Here is a 24,060-nt window from a genome sequence, read left to right on the forward strand (position 1 = left end):
TTACCTACTTCCTGAAATCTTTTCTGGGACTGAAATAGAAAAATGAGCTAAGGAGACGTTATTCAGTACAGAACTATAGGAACATGAAGTTTAAGTCTGACTGTTTAAGTTTCAAATGGAATTCCCAGCAAAGGAATTTTTAACACTTTTCATGCTTATATACTACTATATGTAACTGTTTAAACGTAATTACATTATTTGTAGGATAACTCTGTTCAGAATCAAAAACAGTAACACAATCGTGCCTAGTTGTCACGATTATTGGATAAATTAGTAGATTTTTTAGCACTCCTGAGTTTAATTTTATTCCAGCTAAAACTCTATCAGTTAATAAAATCACTTCAACTAGTCTGCTAATTATTTCCTCCTAGAGAATACGGTTCTGGTCGAGCCTGACTAAACAATAGTATATATCGTAAATCATAATCATAGCACTACTCCTTTTTTTTTGTCATAAATCATATGTAAAAATGACTTAAATTCTTGTTTCATTTACACCTTTATACTTGTAGCCAATTATTTTATTTACTGTCCTCTATCCTCGCTGAACAATCGTATAGCGAACCGGAAATGTATTCACATTTCGTAAAATAATGAAAAATACTCGTCAAAATAATTAGGCTATAAATCCAATGAATTTTTCATAAGTACTCACTATAATTTATTGCAAAAATAATGAGAATATGAATATTAAAAAAAAAAAGAAAACAGATTGCGTTTTTCCGTTAAAGTAAAGTAAATCATCATTTCAATTTTCTTATTTTTTTTTCCTAATCATAACAATAATTTAGATTCAACCATATTCAATGCTCCTTAATTATGAGTAGGGAAATAAGTAAATATTACCAATCAATAACCTTTATTGTTAAGTTCTAAATTGACTTTTCAGTGTAAATTCCTTAATGATTTTGATTACAAATGAAAAAACAAGGTGTATAACCATTTTAAACCAAGTGATAGGGAAAGGTTGCTTTTTTTTCTGTTTTCTTAAAATTCAGTTGAACATGTTCATTTTTTAAACTTTATTCTGTGCTTTTTAGACTCTGTAACAAACGAATGAAAAACAATGTGACCTCATTACAATCAGTAATCTCTTTATCGAATATAATTTATCCATTCCCAAATACAAATAAAATTACCAGATGTGATTCAAAGCAATCTACTAATCACTGTGAATTGAGATATGACAACATCAACCAAGTCAAGCATTTATTTTGAATATTATCACAGCTATTGATAAGTGGATCTAGTACATACGATGGTAAAATACGCATACTACTTCTTCAATTGTCGAAAACTAGCATATAAGCAGTAAGTTCTAAAGAGAACATTAAATCAACGTGTTTTCACATAAGGATTAGCAACTTTTGATAAATATTTCCTAATTTCATTAAAATCTTGAACTGGTCTAAGTGAGACCACCATCGAAAATCCGGAAGCACTAAACGGCCATTTTGTCGTAGTTTACGACTCCTCAGTAATGTGTACTAATAATCCCACACACGAGAATTGAACCCAGGGCTTCCGGTCATTCACGCAAACGTTTAGTCTCTAGACTACCGATCCGGCATCCAACAGTGTTTACTAGTCATTGGTTTTGAGGAGAAATTTTCAGATTTCTAGTCGAAAGCCGTGGCCGATAGAGCTAACCTGTGAAGCAGTTAACCAATGAAGACCGTGGAAGATGGTCTCTCTATGCTTTGGATTAATCTAAGTCAGACATTAATACCGTTAGATGTCATACCAGTGGTCTAGAGGTTAATAGCTCGTGTATAAGACCGAAAATCATGAGTTCGTATCCTTCTCGTGGGACAGTGAGTACATGTTGCTGAGAATTCTCATACTACGACAAAATGGCCGTTTAGTGTTTGTGGGATTTTAATGATGGTCTAACTTAGATTGACACACAAATTCAATGAAATTTAACAACGCTCTAACCAAAGAAAACATTTTTACAAGTAATTTTAATAGAGAGATAGATAATATATATTATCTGTGATCCTAATCTACGCCTCAACGTTTTTTGAGAGTGATAACCTGATAAAACACTTTGATAATGCCTAGTTATTTAGTTGGATCACCATCAGTTATTAGAACGTGACATTTTTTCACTTGTTCTGTTGTCACAATGGTAACCATTAGTAGCCATACCACTACTGCCAGAATTAATGTAGCTAGATGCTTCTTTTTTGTATTATTTTGTATTATGTCTAGAGTAAATTTTCAATGAATAGTTCCCGGGTCAGGTGAGCAAATATTAGGTTATTGGTCTTAATGACTAAATATAGTTGTTATTTCATATCAGCCAAAATACATGGTACAACACTGAACATACAACTCTTACACAGTTTGGATTTTCTCTTCTCTTTTCTCATGTCTACACAACCACCAAAATTGTTATTATTCATCCTCTTATTGTCATCATATTCATATATTCATTCTCAGATTAACGTCAGTGGCTCAGTTTTATCTAAATTATTATTTTTTATCCTGACTAGCATTGAGTTTCAAATAAAACTGAGTGGAATACACTGAGAGTTCATCAGTTTGCATTTTATTGAACTAATAATATTTGAACTAAATATTAGTGAAAAACAATAGTGATAAACACCATTCAGATATTACTGCTGAAATCTTCTGCATATCATATTTATCAAAACCTGTAATTAACTAACTAACACTAATCATCCAAACAGAATTCTATTATTCAACATACGTTGTAAACTTTAAGCTATATTGTTTATTGGCGTCATTTAACAAACACCAATACGAATAAACTATTTGTTATTCCCCGAAAATCACCTCTATCGGCTCAAAAACTAAACGGATGTTTAAGAATTTTCAGTTTATTTTGATATGAAAACAATAGCAAAGAGCATTCATTTAACTCAAAAGACGCCATTTGTAAACCTACCTGTCACGCACATTCATTTGAACCTTGCTTTGCAAACAGCACATGTGTCAGTCATCACTTATATATATGAATGACAGAATATTTACTATGACAACCTCATTTATTATAAAGTGAGTTATTAGTTATTGGGTAGGTTGGGAATTCACCTCAACATAGAAAATTAATAGAGTAATAATCTCATGAGTAATCGGTAAAAGCATTATTTGTAAACGTTGGTTAAGCTATTATTAAAAATAAACATCAAGAGTTCTTTCACAGCTCATTTAACTATTTATCATATTCATTTATGCGAAGAAGACAATGGTATTTTCGCTGAGATGATGTGATAACATATTGCTCACAATTCCTCTTATATATATATTCACAACCTCGCATCCAGGGGTTGGACCCAGGACTTTTGGTTTCGCGTGCGAACTCTTAACTCCTAGGCTACCGAGCCAGCATTCGGTCTAATTATTGTCTAACTTATTACGATTATACTTAAGAAGCCATTAGCTTAAATTGATACCTAGAATCCTTATGTGTAATTTTAATATTCAAAATTACATAAAATGACATCCTGAGCTTCTTGCATTATATTATTCCCTGAATTATTCTTAATTATTCCATAGGAAGATGTCAATGATTTTTTCAGGTTTCAAACGAAAGCCGGTAAGACTGTTGTCAAAATTGTTAATATATTTGTATCACAAACGAAAGTTCCCTAAAAAGTATTATAAATCGGAGCTTATTTCTATCTATTTACCATTAAGCAATTATACAATATTTTATTACGAAAACAATCAACTAAACGGTATTAACCCTTGGCGTTTTATGTGTTGTTAATGAAATAACAAACATTTATTTTGGATCGTTGGCTTCAAATAATTTGAAAAATGCTTTGAACATTGGTTAATCAGTTTGTGTTGCCATTCGTAGTAAATATTTATTCTCTAAGTTAAGTAAGAATTTATAACAAGTAAGCTATGTAACAACTAGTCGGAGAGACTTTCTCGTATAGTTTTAATAATAAGTTAATAAAATACAGTTTTCTGATACACTAAGATAATCTTGTTTTCATTCAATTTAACACCAGTCTTAATTGTGAATAAACATGATCAATGAAGCAATAATTGTCAAATAAATCTAGTCAGATTACTTTTTCTAGATTTAAAAGACTGTCATATTATTTATTTAAGTAGAACATGGCCAATGTAGTCGAAGAAAGTAAAGTTTGGATAATCAGCTTAAAGTGTACATTAATTCATTACGAACTGCTTCGCTTCATTTGATGAAAAAAAAACTATTCTTTGCCTATAACACTGAATGAACGTGCATATACATACGTACAAAATCATGATAACAATGAATATACTGGGTTAGCTAAATTCTTCCAACTAATAAAAGGATTATGTCTCAAAACTTTCTACAATAGTAGAATGGATTTGTCACTTATTCACTCAAGTGATCATTATCAAAAGACAAATTATCAACATTTGTTTAAAATTTTAATCTTTCACTGAGAATGATATTTGTTTATCTTGAAAATCTAGCCAACCGAAATACCAGTAATGAAAACTAAGAAACCGAGGACAATATTTGGATATTTTATCTCACAGTCATTTGAAACATTTATAGTCAAAAAAATAGGCTGATATCGAACATTGTCATTTTGGACAAAGGTATAAACTAGATTTTCTGGGCCATTTCGAAAGAATATCTTCCAACAGAAGCAATTGTACATAAGTTGGGAGATGAAAACAGGCTGCTGTTTTGCGACCTGGATGGCTTCACTACCAGGCTTTTATTGTAATCCTGAACAGTATTATTTTTAGTTTGATGCAGTGAAGAAAAACAACAAGGACTTCACATTTAAAACGTCTAGTTCAGGAAACGTAACAGTAAACCATCTATACACAAACTAATGTAAATATTTGAAATCTATAATTACTTATCATGGATCTTTTCGCAATATTCAGTGTGAGTTTCATGAGTTATTAATTTGTTATTCTTTATAACTATGCACTTTATTTAACAGATGAAAACAGAACGAACTTTTTTGTAAGGGTTTGCTGAATTCTGTCTTTGATATCCAAACTGAGTATATATATATATATATATATATATATATATATATATATATATATAGCGTAAAATCGTAGAATACGATCTAGAAGACCATTTCTTAACAGAGATTCAAAGATTCAGTTATATGAGTTTTCTAATTACCATCATTACCAGTCGACAGTGGGGTGATTTGTAACGAGGATACTTAATTCATGGAAATTCTTTAAACCTTAAAACATTATCTACCAATGAATTTGCGAGATAGTCATATGCTTTTAACTATAAAGTGTATTATTCTTATTAGTAATGTTAAGTCAAGATGGAAAGGTGAACGAAATAATTTACAATTCAGGAAGTTAATAATCCGATGACAATTAAAACTTGATGAAGCATCTTCTATACACTGATTTATATTCATTTCAATTTCACTGTGGAATCTACTTAAACTTATTAAATACTAACATAAACCCTAGATTATTGAACTAAATAGTGATTTTTAATACTGAAAAGCTAATTAACAAATATCTTAGTTTGGTTGCGTTTGTAGAGTGCCATCTGAACTATGATGTGAATGTTCATTTGTGTGTAGGCATATTCATACTGGGTTATGATAATAATGTCACGTTATTAATATGAACACATGATCGCATAGCAACTGGCGTTAAATTTAATCTGGCATTTAATGGTTGTCACTGTAACCTTTGTTGGTTAAACTAAGATTAATAGCCCTACGTATATATATATATATATATACTTGTGACAAACCAGGCCATGACAACCATATTGGATGCATAAAAATATGATCATAAACCTTTATCAATAGGTCGTCAAATTGCGAAGCACTAAATTGACAGGAACACGCAAATCAACAGCAAACATACACATACAAAAAAATAACTCAGTTACCATATGTTCATTGTAAAAAACTCAGCAATAATTACAATGAGCTGCTAATTTTTAAAAAAATAAATGAGGGCATTGGATATACCACTTACTGAAAAAACATTAGAGAGGATTCAAACCCTGATAAAATCCAAGATAGTATGTTGTTTGTTATTACTCACTTTACTTAGTTTTACTTCTACAAGTAGCCAGTGGTATTTCAAACAATTTAGTGTCATTTATATGAAATCAGTGTAGAATTACCAGATTTCATATTCTTAAACTTAATAGAGTATAAACTTTAACTATTCACAGACATTTCAATAACTGAAGGACAAAATATGATCATTGGGATTACTTGAGGATCAAGTATCAGGGGACATGTGTTAGCTATTCAACAACTCACTAATAAATTAGATATACGAAGTACGATCTTCACAATTGATTGATCACTGGGTGGTGATCAATTTCATGCTTGTCTAGTCCTTATTAGTGTAGATCGAATGCTATCGATTATGTCGCGGCTCGGATAGCCCAGTGGTAACGTCTCTGACTGTGAGGCTGGGTGACACGAGATCGAATCCGCCAGGGAGCACCAGTTCCCTCAAGATTACAGGTACACCTTGCTGACGAGTGCCAAGTAGCACGAAACCCGGGTCCAGGGTTTCCTGTTGACTACCCCCAACCACCATCTAAATCTCGAAGTACGATCTTTTTAGATAGAGGGGTAGTCACGGAATTCATGATGAATGTTTATGTATTTAAAAATTACCAGCCGGATATGTTCATAACCCAGAGTTGATTCTCACATCAAGACCCGAAAACAGTGCCCAATGTTTCAACCGCTAGTCCTTTACACACTAAGGTGTTAAATAAAACCATCCATAAATTTGTTCAATAGGTGTGGTGTTTATTATTACCATTCATATGAGTGAGTACTTTACAGTTGTTGATAAGAAGAGTTTTTCTATAAAAGTCGTGATAAGTCGTCAAAGCATAGAAATTTAAATAATAAGTAACCATTAATATTCTAGGGATTGAATCCAGAACTACGGAACTCTTTTATTCATAACCACATTGGGTTTTCAGCTAGACTGAATCTTATAACATTGGATGATGTTTTCAACCTTAATTTGTTAGTGATATGACGTGCTCTATTTTAAAAGAAGAGCTCCGTTGTTCATTCCGTCCCCTTAACACGAAAATATTAACTCACATAATTCTATAAACAAAACTGATGACTCAGTTATTTAAACCATTTTACATAAACCAGGTTAGATATACAAGTGTTTCTAATACTAAGTTAACTGATAGACCATGATGAATATGGTTGAAGATAGGTATATCTCTGAATGCACATCATAAATGAAACCCATTCATGCATTTCTGGCCTATCTTCACTGTCAATTATGAATAAATGCCAATTATTTCGGTTGCGTTATTTTACCCATAAAATAAAAATGATGAACACTACGCTTTCAAGTTCAGAAATTTCTTTTTGTCTATCAATGTTCTTATTGCGCTCATAACCCACCTGACCATAATATTCTAGGATGTTGATTTATCTTCATTAAACCATTCAGTAAAGAAGATAGACTGAAACAAGACTAATTCATAATTAATTATATCACCTAATAAAACACCTCAGCATTTTTATTAGAAAACTTATCAATCAGTAGAAAAACTTGTGTCATTATGTATGTAATGCTCAAGGAAACTTTTTTAACTCAGAAAAACTCAGTGTAAATCGTTTATCTGAACCATAAGTGTGGAACATCTTAATTTCGTTAAATCACACTACCACTCTCAGTATAGAGAGGTAGATAAATATACAGAGCATTTTGGGCAAAGGCCACTAATTCAGTTTATTTCATTTTGTAACATAAAAGAAAATAAATATATGTGCACTGCATTGACTACTGTTAAACTATATTTTTACCAAGCAATAACAACACTATTTTACCATTTGATTTCAAGAATTATCAGATGATTAAAGATGGATGGTGGTTAGGAGTGAAGTGAGCATAATATAATTAATGCTTGGTTGACGATTTTCACTTATATATTCAGAAAAAGAATCTCCCAGTATTGCTTTAATAAACAAATTCGGGCAACATTAATAGTAAAGATGAACTAATCTTTGAAGGAAAACGATGAACGCTGAACAGTAGTTGTGGTGCATAGTTAATATTATTCAGTGATTTCCCTTCTACAGTTTTTTAATGCCTTTTAAAGACATACGCTGAACAATCAGACTGAACAGATGAATACGCAATATCATTAAATTATATGTTATTTCCTTACCAAATGGATTTATTAATTCACACTGATTTGATGTTATACATGCTTCTTTCTGACTAGATTACGCCAAAACTAAGGGATAGATTAGATGACCACGAAGAGAATTGCATTGTTAAGAGAAACTATCCTTAACTAACGGAGACAGACAAACTTTTAATTTAACGGACAGTAATATATGACATGAAAGACTGTGTCTTTTATACTAACTCGACACCACTAGTCTATCTACATTATACAGCTTTCACACATAAGACCTATTCACTATGACTGATTTAAGGCGAATCGTCCTTTGAGTCAGTGATACTACTAGATTTCGAATATAACAATGCTAAATTTTCTTTGAACGAATTTCATCTAGTCCGATTATTATCACTGTATTATGTAAATTTCTCAACTATTTACCATTATTTCATCCCGTTTGACTACTTTATTATAGTGTGATGCAAATCATCTGTTTTCGTATGCTTTTCATATAAACAAACGTTAAGGGAATGTGAGGGAGATGTTGGATCAACTATCTTGAGCAGCCAGATAAATGTGATAGACCATAATATAACAATGAAAAATGACTGTTTTTCAAGTCATAACTCTGAATGCTAAATGTTTTCCAGTAGAAGCTAGTTTGTAAGACAAGGTAATTACTAAACAAATTCTCACAAACTGGATAACTGAATGATCCAGTCTTCTCTCAAAGGACCAACCTTATTCGTTTATGTTGTCCATCGTCCAAAGTAGGTCTAATTTACTTTTTTAAAGTATCGAAATAGAGTGAGGACTTCAAACTACCACATATCTTAAAGAGGATCGTTAAAATCAGGATTAAATAATTCTCCCAACTCAAAAAACAAAAAAAACAAAGTCTACATTTATACGTCTTTTATTTCTGTGATTTTATAACTCTACAGGAACATAATCGTTTTGTTAGGCATTGTTCTCATAGACAATAAATAAGAGGAAAATCGACAAATACTAATTTTTCGCTAATGTTCTGTAGCGCTATTTTGGTTTTTCTTTCTACTTCAACACTGATCAGCAGCATGTTTTACCAGTGTATATAAATGAACTTACAAAACAATAATGAATAAAAATGATTGTTTTACACAATTTACACAAACTAATCATCTTGTTAGAGAGGAAAAATTATTATAAGTATTATTGTATCCTTATTTTAAATGACATTACTTTCCGAATTAACATTACGTCGATTGTGTAGCACAACATGTTTAATCCATAACGACTTGCAACCGCAAGTCCTCTGAATTCATATTTATTGCATAATAAATAAGCTTTCTCTATGAATTCACTGTTGTTAATCCATTGGAATAGACTTCACTGACCTCATATTTTCAGTCAAATTAACCATCAAATTGAGAAATAGTATACATAGCTTTCACATAAGTACAATTTGCATTTGAAATCCGACTAACTACAATTTATACATATATTCCTTCATCGATCCCAATTTATGAGTATTTTAGGACGCTAAGTTATTGTGTTTATTAACTACAATAATAACTGAGTTAAAATATTTCTAGAGGTATGTAAACTTAAGAGCATGATAATGTTCCACATTCTGGTCAGTTCAGAAACCAATAAGCGTCAGCTGTCCTAGTTCATAGTTGTATATTTGAGTTCCTTTCTGCTGACTTGTGGATTACTAATCATGTTAATAATACTTTATTGTCTCAGTTGATTTTCGTAACATCAGATCACTAACTCTATTGAGGAACTTACATTTAACCTTTATTCTTAAGCTTATTCAAGACGCGTACTTTTCATACCTAGTAAAGAGAATCCTACTAAACATCAAATGCTAAGAATCATCAAATTCTGGATGTATCAACGGCTCAACCAACTTCATTTTCTCAGTATATGAAAAGGAAAATAAATAATTCACAACGACTGAAACTGTTAATCAAAATAGGAAAGCCCAATCAGGTAATGAAACACACTTTCATTTTTATTGGGCTTCACTCCAACTATTACACTTCTCATGATCAATCTGCCAACCCTACTTATCATTTGATTGGCGTTTATAACTATAAATACTTTATAAAAGTCTTTTAGTATTCACAAATAAGGACGAATGTCAAATTAGACATCACCCCAAGTACTGGCAATCAATGAATTTTGAACAAAAGTCGCTCTGAAATCACATTTAATTAATTCTCCAAGTGAATAAGAAATCAAATGTTTCCACATATAGAGAGAGGTAAATAGATTTATCAGGTGAACAAAGATAACCTTAGCCACTTTTATATGTTATTGATGTGTCAGTTGAATTGGTCATGATACAATTTTGGAATTTAGATCATTTGGTGTGGTAAAATCGTAAATGATCTTGGACTAATTTTTAAATAAATCATATCATGAATGTTTCTACTTTTACTAGGTAATATATATAATAATCTTAATCTAAATGTTTCACATCCTCTTTCGTCTACAGACAGCAACGTAAGTAACATAATCTAAAATGCTGAGCATTTATACATGACGGATAAAAATGTTTGGACAGAAGATGTCCAATACACCTATAAAAAGAGATCCATATCGGGTCAGTTAAAATGTGTGATATCTACTATCCGTACAGAAATCTGTGGGGATTTTTGAGATTTAGACATCTATTAAAAACCAGAATGTACTGAATAACCATTTCGTCCTTTCTGGTGGGGTCATGGATGGCGCAATTCTAAGTCTTTTGCTAGGACGAAACAGATGCCCGGTGCTTCCCGATTTTCAGTCGATGTCTAACTTAGGTTAGTCCATGATATATATATAAGTACACTTATAATATCTACTAACTATTGGACGAGTGATAAGTCACACCAAGACTGACTTAGAAAAAATGTATTCAAAAATTTCAGGAATAATACAAATTTACAGAACGTGATTTTATTAAGTGAATGAGTCTATCAGTTCTAGCCCATAGTTTACTGGCCCAAACAATCACGAATTTCTGTGAAAAATTGAAGAACTTTCAGCATTGTTAAAAACCTATGGAAATGGTTTATTTCGACGAATTTCGCCTAGCGATAACCTGATTCCTTCCACAGATGAAGCTCAAACTAACCAATTAAATTTAATCCAGAAAATGAAGAGCTAACACTACCTATTGTTCAAAACAACAAACTTAAGCCAACAATTTGCCTAACTTTCGTTGATCCTCCCTATTTTTGAATGATACTTTGGATTATTTTAGAGTAATCTATTGAAAAAGAAACAACTTATCACCATTTGTAATTTTGCAGGTTCAAAACTCTTTTACAAACTGAATTTATATAAAAGATCATATCTATACTGTTTCCTGGTTATTGTTCAAATACATAAATTTTTCTCTATTGTCTACCAACGGTCAATGTCTGGCTTTATTGGTCATTTTGCTGAACGATACAATCCCTTAACAACAATCAGCTGAATTCTCGTAAGGGCGAAGAAAGGACAGGAAAGAAAAGAGGAATTATGGCTCAGTATTAGAAAAGTGGACAAAATTTCTTTCCACCCATTAGGGAAATTACAATAAAAAATTTTCAAGGAGTGGTCAAATCATCTAATAAGATTGGAAAAAAACCACGATAATCTAACCACTTTATTGGAGAGAAAGTAATTTCACTGTAAGGCCTACTTATTATTGTAAAGTTAACAATATATGTCAGAGACAAAAACAACGATAATTTGAAAATGAAAATGGCTGTAAATTTCTCATTCATGTTGTAAAAAGTAACGACGTCAAAAAGCATTATGTGTATTTGAAATTCATATACTAAGAATGAAACAAAACTGAGATTTTTCCCAAGGATTATTAGTGAACAAGGAATTCACGTATGATCAACACATTGTCTTTCCCTTGATATTAATATCACCTAAATTAGAAAGAATCCTTTAGAGAATACTTACATAAACGTCCTTGGATAAGATCCAGCAATCTTGTTATTCATTCAGCTAGGTTATATGTAGGTGATCGATACATTGATAAAATTTAGCGCAAAGAAATGTTTGATTTGTGGATTTTAGGTAAACCAAGTTAATGAGGATATTCAGAACCCATAGGTTTTAGAAAATTAAATTCCTCCTTATCAATAATATTCATGTGTAGCTGGCTGAAGACCTGATCGTAAATATGTCTCTTTACAAGAGATAACTGAACGATATCTTAGTTATCTGTGAGAGAAACGACGTTATGAATTGTTCATTGGATAAAAGTAATACTCTCCAAAACCACATCAGTCTTTCGTGTGAAGAGGAGAAAAACGACCGGCTTCCCTTCTTAAATATACTTATAAGTAGACAAGAAGATGATTTAATCAAACGATCCATTTTTAGAAAACTAACTTGGACAGCCCAATACCTTAGCTATTATAGTTACTGTCCAATGCAATACAAACGAAGCTTGATAAGGGGCCTATTTGATAGGATTAAACGTATTTGCACAAACGATCACGGTGATGACGATGTTAAGCTGTGAAACAAAACATTAATGGAAACTAGCTACCCCCTAAAACCAAACTTGTCATAAAATAAAGAATATTTCATCAAATGTTTGACGTCAAACATCAATTATATCTAGCTTATTGTTACGGTTGCCTATCATGATCGCTTAATTATTGATTTATAGCCTAGAAAATATACATGAAAATTGTTATTTTTCAAGAACTTTTATTTGCATCTGATTAATGAGAAAACTCAATTTTCTAGACTGTGAGATACTTTTTTAATTTTGTAGACCAACTTGATGGGGAACTCACATAAGTTAGGTAACTACTGGAAGCAGTTAATCATAGTGTTGTACCATAGATTTAATCACCACTGGCCTTTTGACTATATTGTCAAATAGACCGCAATTATAAACGAGTGAAGTTAGGTATCATTGTAACTTGCTATTAACTGTGACACAGTTTAATATAACCATACTAAAACGTTTTCCTACTAATTGTTAACATGCTAGTAGTGAAAAAACGTAAACACACAGATAAAAGTTCTGATTCAATTCCTTTTGAGATTATCTTTTACGATCATGTACCGCAGCTATGATTAGCTGACACTGGACACATTCATAAGATTTCGCATTCCGGTCAGTACATTAACGAACTAAAAGTAACAAACCCTGGTAACTAGAAGCCAATGTGTCATAACTTGTAAATGTAGTAGAAAAATTCGCAAAATGAGTGAAACTAACAGCCCTTACCAATATTAATAGCAAATTCATTGAATATATTGTGTTTCTTATAATGAAGCATTACTAAAGGTTGGGTATGTTCACTCAATTTTCTAGTAAGTAAACAAACCAACTGAATAAAAAAATGTGTTATTGAAGTAATTAAGATCCACTTGTTTATCCTATGAAATAAGCATTTATGAATTACACATGACTATTACTTTGTAAACTACTTACTTTCTTTAGGTGGATTCGGATCCCACCCTATGTCAAATATGTTTCCAACATTAGAATTAGGCCAGTATGAATCAAGTAGACTGGAATCTTTTGGTAAACGCTGTCCACTTATTTTATTCTTTCTGTTATTATTATTATTGTGATAAATGTTAGTTCTTGAAGATGGGCCTTCTAATTTTGGATTTATGCTATCTGATGGATCTTTATCTCCTTCCGAAGATATCAGTGTATCAAGTACTGGGAATTCTTTAGAAAGCTTTAAATCTCCTTCATCATCCTGCATTTTGTTCAATGAATGTTCATCAACCTTGAAAGCTTGGTTTGTTTGAATTACTCTGCTTCTCAAAAGAACTGCTTTGTTCGCGTTGGTTGTCGCATGTTGTAAAGTATAAATAAATGTGCCATCATAGAATGTTATCGATAATACTACTACTATGTAATACAGTAGTAAATTATTGTACATTATGCAAATGACTTTAAAATGTTTACATGTAAATCATAATTTCATAATTAATTAATTAAGGAAATTATCATGTAAACGGCAACATTTAATAACCCAGTGAAATATTGTATAATTGGGATAAATGTCCACCGATGAGTTAATTCAGTTCTTCTGAATTAATTAATAAATTCATCCTAAACTGTGATTGTTTTAAACTGGTTAACTTGTTGCATTAACGTGTGTATGTGTGTATATAACCACATAAACAATTGTACACACACGACTGAATGTATAATTATATTCGCATTTATTTGTATGTGTTATGTGAGAGCAATTTTTTGAAAACACCACCACACTTCCCTCCTATTTTATTAAGGTGGGTGAATAATTTTGTCTATAAACCTATCTATCTGACTATCTTGTTCGTTAGTCAAAATCAACAAGAGACGGGTAAGAGCCAAACAGCTGAAATATGTTGGGTTCTTTTTTAACCAATAGGATTACAGTGTTTATTTCTACCTATTTGTCATAAATAGGTGATCATACTACATGACCCTAAAAAAACTGATAAGTGAAGAACAATTTTCTTTTGTTAAAATTCTCTATAAACAAGAAGCTTTTCAAATGTTAGGGTCACAAAATAAACCATTTACGTTTATTGACGGCTAGCCAATAGTTTACTATAAATAGGTAGTATCAGTCGAAGCTATATAACGGCAAATAATGGCTACCCCGATCTGTACATTAACATTTGGTTATCTGTTTTAAAATATAGGGGTGGGATGTGATAGTCCGATAATGATATTGTTTGGCCAGTAGTGTAAGGTTTCTCCTAGTTAAACCTGGGAAGAAATTGAAACAAAAAGGTTTAACTTGGATCGCTTCATAATTTTTATGAAATAAAAACATATTTTGAGGTAATTAGATAATATGGAAATACGAAAAAGAAAAATATATACTATCAAAGTGATGAAATATTCCTTATGTTTTTTCAACCTTCGTCAATCTAATCGATTCCAAACAAAAGTGGTAAAGGCCTTCAATCGTAGATTTTCATTTCACAGGGGAACTTACAGTAGTCGGTGATATCTTGTTTACACAATTTCAATGTTAGTACTCTATACTGAAATAATCGTGAAAGTGAAGTGCTTTATAAACCTTCATTTTTATCTGTATTTATGTTACCTACGATTTTAAGGTTTAGATAATCAATAGTGATATAGAACCATCTAACTGATTCCTGGATGTCACTATCCAATCTTACGACTCCAGGACATAATAGGCCCATACTTTCATAAGTGTTCACTCGAACTCAACAACATCTTGCCGTTACAGCCAGAAACCGCTCAGAGGTACTTGTCCGCCAGTCAAAACCCACATAAAGGTATTGTTCTCGTCCACTGACTCTGTGCTGGGATAATCGGTTGTTTGCTAGAACAGTCATAGAGCTTTACCACTGAGGAAGTGTCATCTTCAGACGATGGAATTAGGGGAGTTGATGCAAGACCTCGGTGATTGGCAGCTGCACGAAACTAGCATTTGGGACCGCCCATCGTCTATCCTGGTCAGAGTTCAGTAACTTTACCACAGTAAGCACTGAAGAACGCAGAGCAACAAAAAAACTAGCCCCCAACTAAGCAGACACGTACATTATCGTGACCCGTCTGATTCAGATACCATAGTAACCACAAAACCTGTACTTCTTTTTTTATATTAGATTTTTGAACCTATTTTGCAGAAAGGTTCTTAAACTGAACTTTCATGTTTATTACTATTCACCGTCGAAACAATTTTTCTAAACGTAGGACTTTATGTGATACAATATCATTTTCAGAATTGTTCGAAAAATTAATTTTAAAAATTCTTATGGTCTATTAAGATCTAAACTGTGTAGTGATTCGATTATCATAGTAGATATCTTCACACATAGACGATTATGACCTGAACACCGAATAGAGATACATAAGTTCAATGATAACTCCAACTATTGATTATAAGTAAACTTAAACAAATGATTTCATTGATATACATATTGACATATTTCACTTGTCACTAATGTACAGACTAGTTAGTTGTGCCAAATATTAGAACTAATTAATTTATATTTTTCATTAAATACCATTCTTTTAAATTAAAATAAACAACTATAATTTACAGGCTGAGGATAAACAGTTCATTTCTACAGCATAGCAACATATCACTAGTCTTCGGTTCATGTATGTGTAAAGGTAATAAGAGGGAATAAATCACATCAATAGTGTATAGATTGGATTACTTTAATGTTTATCAATTTTGATAATTAAATCCAGTCAGATTTGATAACACATTAATATTATTGTTATTACTACTAATCAGTAGCTGATACCTGGTAAATACACTAAATTATTATTAAATCAAGGTAATTGACGAGTTAATCGCTAATTTTTGTCATACATTTATATTAACAATGAGGAAGTTTAACTGTAGTCGCGTGTTTTACAATTACAGCTGAGTGTAAACTAGACAAAAAACTCATTAAGAATAAAAATAATTTACTGTTATGAGTAATTTGCCAAGTAAATTCTGTGTAATGTAAATATTACTAAAAATTAATGGAGTGAGAATAATTATACTGAACCGTTATCGTATAATGTTCAAGATGTGTATAGCCAAAACAGACTGATTAATTGCAGCCCAATATATCAATGCGAAGATTTAAACAACCAATACAAACGAATTGAAATTCACCCTGTTGTACAAGCCAGTGGCTATGTGGACTTAGTAGCTAAAAGGATAACGCGGTGTCTTTTGAAGTCTATAGTACTGGTTTGAGGTACAGGGGTGAACATCAAGACTGGGATTCAGGCACATACAGCTGACGAGTGTCTTGGACACCCCTGCTAGCCGCCAGCAACTCTGCTCATTAGAGTATTTCAGTATTAGAACACTGTAATGGGTATAAAAACTGAAATATAATGTTAGTAAAGTTGGGACACGAAGTAGAATACCGTAGGTTATTGAATTCCAGACCTATCACCTTGATTTATAAATCTAACCGTTTGATTGAATCACGGATGGAACTGATTTTTCATTAATAGACTAACTACCATACTATTCTTCTAGTTCAATCCATAATTACTGAAGAAAATTTATTATAATAATATTATTAACTGCTTTATTATTTATTCACTTCCAGTAACTGCAAGGAAAGGGCAAACAAATAATATACACGTCAAAACATTACTAACTTTCTATATTGTTTTATTAAATTTTATCAAGAGAATCATGTGCTCAGATGTAAACTGTGTAACATTAAGTTCGTCAGAATTCATTCATAGTACAAGTAAATCTATATTCCTGATTTACTGCTCTGCCATCTTTAAGAAGCTAAAACATACTAAACAATAATTGAGTCGTTCCTCATTTTAAGATATACTTCGTAGAATAAATGAAAATATTATTAAAATAAATGGTATGTAAATGAACAATATTATTTTCATATTTAATCGGACATGTGCAATACTTGAGCGATTAGTAGAAATCTTAACATACTCAGGACAAAGTTGACAGTTTCCGGTACTAAAAATTTAACACGCATGAAATGAAAGCATCTTAAGTAACACAAACCGTTCTCCGATATGCTAAATTTTTACTGCTGTATATACTTGCTTATTTATTTAAGCTTGTTACCATCAACCAGGTTCTTCAACTAACTTCGTCCTAACCTTTCCTTTCTAGTTATCATTAGGTGGTATTCATTCCTTTACAGTCTCCCGCCGATTCCAGGTTTGATGTGTTCTTGAACCTGCCTCTTTCTTTCGCCTTCAGAATTTCAGGTCAGGGATCGCTTTGTGATGCAATTTGGTGGTTTCTGTAAAGTGTGTACAATTCACGTGAAACAACTTTTCCTAATTTCCTCCTCAAGTGGCAGCTGACTTGTACTCTCCCACAATAGTTTATTGATGATTGTGTCTAAACAACAGATCTTAAGTGTCTTGCGTAAACAGTTGTTTACAAATACCTGTGCTTTTTTGTTGATGGTTGTGGTAGTTTTCTATATTACACCTCCGTAAAATAGGACTGTTTGGGCATTTGTGTCTAAAAACCCTGACTTTGGTGTTGTGTGACAGTTGTTTTGATTTCCAGCTGTTGTGTAACTGTGGGAATGTTGTCCTTACTTTCCAAATTTACGCTTTGTTACCGGCATTAGATCGTTAATTTTTATCAATGATGCCTCTAAAAGAAGTAGAGGTCTCAAGCGCTTCTGGAGCTTCCCCACCAAGTTTGAATTGTCTGGTGCTCACTGGAATATGTTTCAGGATCCTGTCTCATCCTTTGTGAATCCTGAAGCCTACCGTTGCATGTTTTTTGCTTCACTATCTATCTTCATTGCATTCAATTATTAGTATGGGATGGAAGGCCCAAATAATCTGCAAAGTTTGAATCTTCTAGTTGTGACCAAAGATTCGACTGTATTTTATACTTCTAAGATGTAGATGTCTTCATAATCCAGTCAATATCTAGCAGAGTAGGAGAGTTGCGGGTAGGCATCCTTGTTTGACGTCAGTCTTTACTTGGAGATTATCTGAGAGCTGCCTCTATGGACGAATTTGAAGTTTAGTCCTTCATGGGAGTTCCGTGTGACGGTGACGACCTCTTAATGTACTCCACAGGTTTGTAGAAGATTTCACAAGTTTTTCAAATGAACTGTGTCGAACGTCTTTTCAAATTCAAAGAAGGTGATCCACAATTATGTGTTCCGAAAATAATTAATAGTTCGGCAATAATCGGTAAAGTAGTTATTCAATCAGTACATGATCGATCATTTAGTTTAATATCAGCCTGTTGAAAATGTCTCTGGTACTGGTAGTTGTTCGATCCCTCAGGAATTCTCGCACTTACCAATCTACCTTCTCCGGTATCTTAACAAGACATCTTTTTTTCCTGTCTGTCGATACTTGTCCTTCTTCTGAGATATTTTTGCAGGGATCACGGAGCACCTTTGCAGTTACCGCAATTTCGTACTCCACTACTTCAGCTGATACACAGTATAGTTTTGCTACTTTGTTATCCTTGATCTGTCCAATGTCCTTACTTGTGTCTTCTGTCGTAGACAGGATAAAATATAGAGTGATATCAGTGTATGTTTAGTGGGTTCAATGACATTATTCTGTACGTGTGTCATACACAGTTTTCCGCTGCTTCGAACTTCAGTGAATAGTTTTTATTGTTTGTTCCTGGGTGGTCTCACTGGCCAAATATATTTCCTCAGTATCTCCTCGGTTGTGATATATGGTTCATACGGTTCATTATGTGGTACATACTTCTCATACACCCTATTCTACTGTAGTTGTCAGGTCTACTGCTCACTTTACTTGTCAGTTCTGATGCTTTTCATCGTTCGTTTGTTTGCTTCCGTGTATTTGGCCTTTGTCTTGGCTTTTTCTTCTTTTGGTCTACTGTTGTTTAGTCCTGTCTTCTTTTTTCCCTTTCCTGAATGTTTTACAGTTTGTCTAGAGAGATCTATTGTTGTTGCTAGTGCTTCATGGAACCTATCGCATCCTGGAGTGTTAAAGTTGTTGCTTCTTGAACCGCTTTCCAGTTGCTATCTTAAGTGGTCACCTCTTCTTCTAGTAAATCTTATAAGAAATACAGAATATTGCTGTGGGTTATGTTGAACCCACTGAGTGTCTTTGGGTCTCGAAGTAAGGGTGTATAATGGAACTTCATAACTCCCCGATTTGAAGATTCTTTGACCTCCGGTCAGCGGTTAAATAGTTTAGTTGATCTTTCACGGTAAGCGTTTTTTAGTGAGGTTCTTTTTTACGAAATGCAGTTGCCAACACTGCACTCAATCCCCCTCTTCTTCCAGGGCAGTAACCTTAGAGATGCTTCAAGTGAAGTTGATACTGAATGTACGTGGGAAACAACAGTCTCAATAAATGTAATTATTCCTCTCCTATTTTATTTTGTGAGAGCTTTATTAGCACATATACATATTTGAGATGAACATAATGTCAGGAAACAACAAAAGCTTTATATACGCAATACCAAAGTTGAGATGATCTGAAAGTTGTATATTCACGCCTCACAATACTAATTTTTATAAAAAACCAAGTTAATAGATAATTTGAATGATGTACAGTTGTAGATGTTACAATATTTACGTTACATGAAATAGCTAGTTTAACATAAGTTTCTTTCGATCCATAGAATTGGTTGAAGTTAGACATTAACACCGTTGGATGCCGGCTCAGTAGTCTAATGGTTAAGTGCTCGCGAGCGAAGCCAGTAGATCCTGGGTTCGAACCCCGCGAGGTGCGGGATCGTGAATGCGCACTGCTGAGGAGTCCCATACCAGGACGAAACGGCCGTCCAGTGCTTCCGGGTTTTCAATGGTGGTCTAGCTTCAACTGACTCATGATTTCAATCTGTGAAGATTCATAGAATGACAATAAACACAAATATACATACAGTGGTTATTGTTGATCGTCATCTTTATAGGATACCTGTGCTTTTTCCCGATAATTATTAAAATTTGTACATTCTTTTTTTATACTGAGAACAAATTAACAAGCAGACGATCAAGAAATTGCTTTCGATATTAAAGAATTTCAATGCGAAATAAATAACAGCCATCTCAAGATGGTAATCAATAAACTATTCGCAAAGTTTGAAAATCCGGAAATGATTCCCCTCTAGAGTCATGAGACTGATATTAATATTAAACCTCAATAACTTTTCTGTCTGAAAGGTAATGATAGATGGACGGTTTATTAAAGCAATCAGAGTTCTTTTTCAAGTTTGAATAGTCTTCATTAGTGAATTAATACATTTCACAAATAAGTATTAAGTAAGATTTGGAAAAATACGGACAAACATGTGAACAGTAAACATGTTCATTAGATTCATGCTCTGATTGACAGTAATGATAATATCATTTTTTAAACGGATTAGACTTTTATTTCCTTTTTAATCTTTTGTTTACTTGAATAGAAATAAAATATATATTCATATATTTAGACATACCTTTGATTATTTTATTACACTCGACCACCTGAATATACGTCTCCATTCTTAATTTTTATTCAGTCACCATTCATTTAACATTCCATATATATGCTCATAATGAAGTGATCTATATTATGTAATCTGATTTATGCAACTGGTTGCTTGTTACTTTCATATAGCATTATATAAAAGCGACAATATGGAGGTAATTACCCTTGTCATTATCATTTATTTACATCTAATCAAACTTGAAAGACCAATCAGACCCTAATAAGTCTCACTAAAAGTAAGACATAAAACTAAATATAATTATCAACGGATTAATAAGAATGATGAGCTGATCATTAAATAGATAAAAAAATGATTTTCCTTATAAATTTCTGTATATCAAGTAGAAGCGAATGAGAAATGGTGGGCAATGGTATAGAGTAAATAGTAACTTGAGTTTTATTTAGATGCATCTAGTCAATTTAAGATTATTCAGCTTTAATGAATGGCGCCAGGACACACCTGTCTACTAGTAAAACTCGCAAAATAATTGTTAACTTGTCAATTGTACTACCATGAAAGTGACAGATGCTTCTAGTACTCATACTTTCTCTCTTTTTTTCTCTTACTCTCTTGTTTATGTATATTTCTAAGGGACAAAAATAAACTACTATGATTAGTAAGGTCATTAACATAATGTTTACAGTTACTTAAATGAGACAAGTCTAGGTCAGTAACTCTGATACACTATACAGAGCTTGAAAGTTAATCAGTGATTTAAATAAACATCTCTGATGAGTAAAGTTCATTATAACAGTCTATAAATTGACACTTGTTGGGTTATACCATTCAAGCTGATAATATTACATGCATCAACTTGTCTAATAAATAGATAACTAATGATTAGATGATTATCTTAAGAGTAAAAAGAAAAATAAAAGCCAGTAATTTGCATTTAAGCATTACAAATAGGATATTTTGTCTCCTTGATTATCTTACTGACAAATTGATGTTGCTATGGTATTATTATGCTCAGGCCTATACAAAATATATAAGAACTCGTTTCTTTTTCTTATATCGAGTGCAGTTCATCGTTCTATTCAATTTACTATACAAAGCTTTGATAACTACTATACATTCAATAGGTAGATATTTTTTTAATTATATGTGTGAATGAAAGTTTATACGCATTTATTTTTTGAAATATTCATTTATCCATTTAATTAGAACCAGACGTGACAAAATTTTTCACTAAGCTACACTCTGGGTGTGACGCAGTCTCCTGTAAATGACAAAACCAAAATATTAATATGTTTCTAATGTCTCAGGTATTGCTGAGATTTCTTCTCTGAAAAAAAAATGTGTAGAATTTGCGAATGGAGCTATAAATGTGTTTTATTCCACAGCTATGTTTGGTGATGTTAACGTTCTATCGGTTCACACATTTCACTATTTTTATGTACTATCAAGGGGCTTTACACTTGATAGTTTTATTTCACAGGTTAATATTTCTCTTTGCACCTGCACTGTCGGATAATTCTTAAATCACACATACTTAATGTAGAAATGAACTAATAGTCAACAATGTTCGTAATAATTTCTATGTTCCTCGTTATCATCATACTGATTAATGTTGTAAACATTTTTAGATTTAGATAGAAATATTCTGTATTTATGATGTCTTGGAGTCCGAACAGGATCAAAAGTTACTTTTACCAGTTTAATCTATCAACAGACAACAGATATCCGCTCAATCATAAAGTTAACAGAGAAGAGAACTGTCAAAAGAACTGTTTTAAAGATCTATGAAAAATCTAAGGATTTAAAGAAAAATACAATTTTAATAATATAACATTAAAGCTTTTAGGTAAATGTTTGTGTTCATTTTTCAAGTATCAGAATTCTCACAAGAAATTAATATATTTACCGGAGCATAAACCTTATTGAAAATATGCGATTTTTTTATATAGTTTAATTTGAAACTGTATATTATTACCACTTGAGAAGAAATGAATGGAAATTGAAAAAGAACAGTCTTTAGACGGTCTTCTTTTGACCTAGATTTGATAAGTGAACAAAATTATCTTGAAGGTAAATTTAAAGTTTTAAACTTTAAATATTTAACACTCTAGATGAGTTTCAAACTCGTCTCTTCCAAAAGTATACAAATATGAATTAGTATTGTTTAATATTCTTTTTTACAAAACCCGTTACTTCATAAGACTCGTATTTAAGTTGTTGAGGCACAAATTTCATAATCAGCGTTTATAAGATTACTAACGTTAATATTAGTCAACACACTTTATTATATCAGTGATTACTGTCAAAAACTAACACGCATTAAGTTTCTCTTAATGAGATATATATACTTCATACACATGCATGTAAATAAATATTTCATCATACAAATAAGTATATAATTAACATATAAATTCATGCATATGTAAACACAAATAGACAACTCAAGCCAAATACGTCATCGAATATCTTAGACTATACGCTACGAAAATATCATAAAACTCATTTTGTATTCATGTTTAGGCGTAGAAAACTGAGTCAAAACAGTGTCGACTTGACAAGTTGAAAGTGAACTTTACAATATTTTTCGTAAACATCAATGCTAATTTATTGTTTTGCTTTATAACTCATTTAGTTATGTCTTTTTGTTTTAATTATGTGTCGGGACAAAATATGAATCAGTGATTAACCAAAACTTTATATTTTTATAGTATATAAGTATCATATATGTTCGCGATCTAAAAATCGAAAAAAATGTTGCTTACAAAATAGAATTATCGTCACTCGTCTAGAATTTCGGTCATAAAATGAAAGTACATTAAATAAATAGAAGATTATCCGATACCGGGTTTCGTTTGTCATTACACTTTACTACAGAACACTGACTGCTGTCAGGTTCAAACTCAAAACCCGTGAAACTTAAGATAGAATAATTACAAATGAGTCCCTGTCTGGGATACATATAGTAACGGCTTTCAAATTACAATCTACTTTTAGTTAAATCTAAGTGAATATCCGAGCATTGGAAAGTAATGAAAAATAATCCCTCTCAAAATTTAGGCTTTTAGAAATAATAATTAAGAATGAATC

At 32.1% G+C, this 24,060-nt stretch overlaps 1 protein-coding gene across 2 annotated transcripts in view; it reads right to left on the minus strand.

The window, feature by feature from the left end:
• Positions 1–14,149, minus strand: part of UNC5D_1 (Netrin receptor unc5d) — a gene marked incomplete at its 3' end in the record, with an annotated part of 104,579 nt that extends 90,430 nt beyond the window's left edge. For both annotated transcript variants that reach the window (XM_051211426.1, XM_012942636.3), the window contains exon 1: positions 13,533–14,149. In XM_051211426.1, the coding sequence (XP_051071484.1) occupies positions 13,533–13,995 (463 nt within the window). In that variant the 5' untranslated portion in view covers positions 13,996–14,149. The remainder of the gene's footprint in view (positions 1–13,532) is intronic.
• Positions 14,150–24,060: the final 9,911 nt, after the last annotated feature.

Source organism: Schistosoma haematobium, chromosome ZW, assembly GCF_000699445.3.
Source record: "Schistosoma haematobium chromosome ZW, whole genome shotgun sequence".
Classification (NCBI taxonomy): Eukaryota; Metazoa; Platyhelminthes; class Trematoda; order Strigeidida; family Schistosomatidae; genus Schistosoma; species Schistosoma haematobium.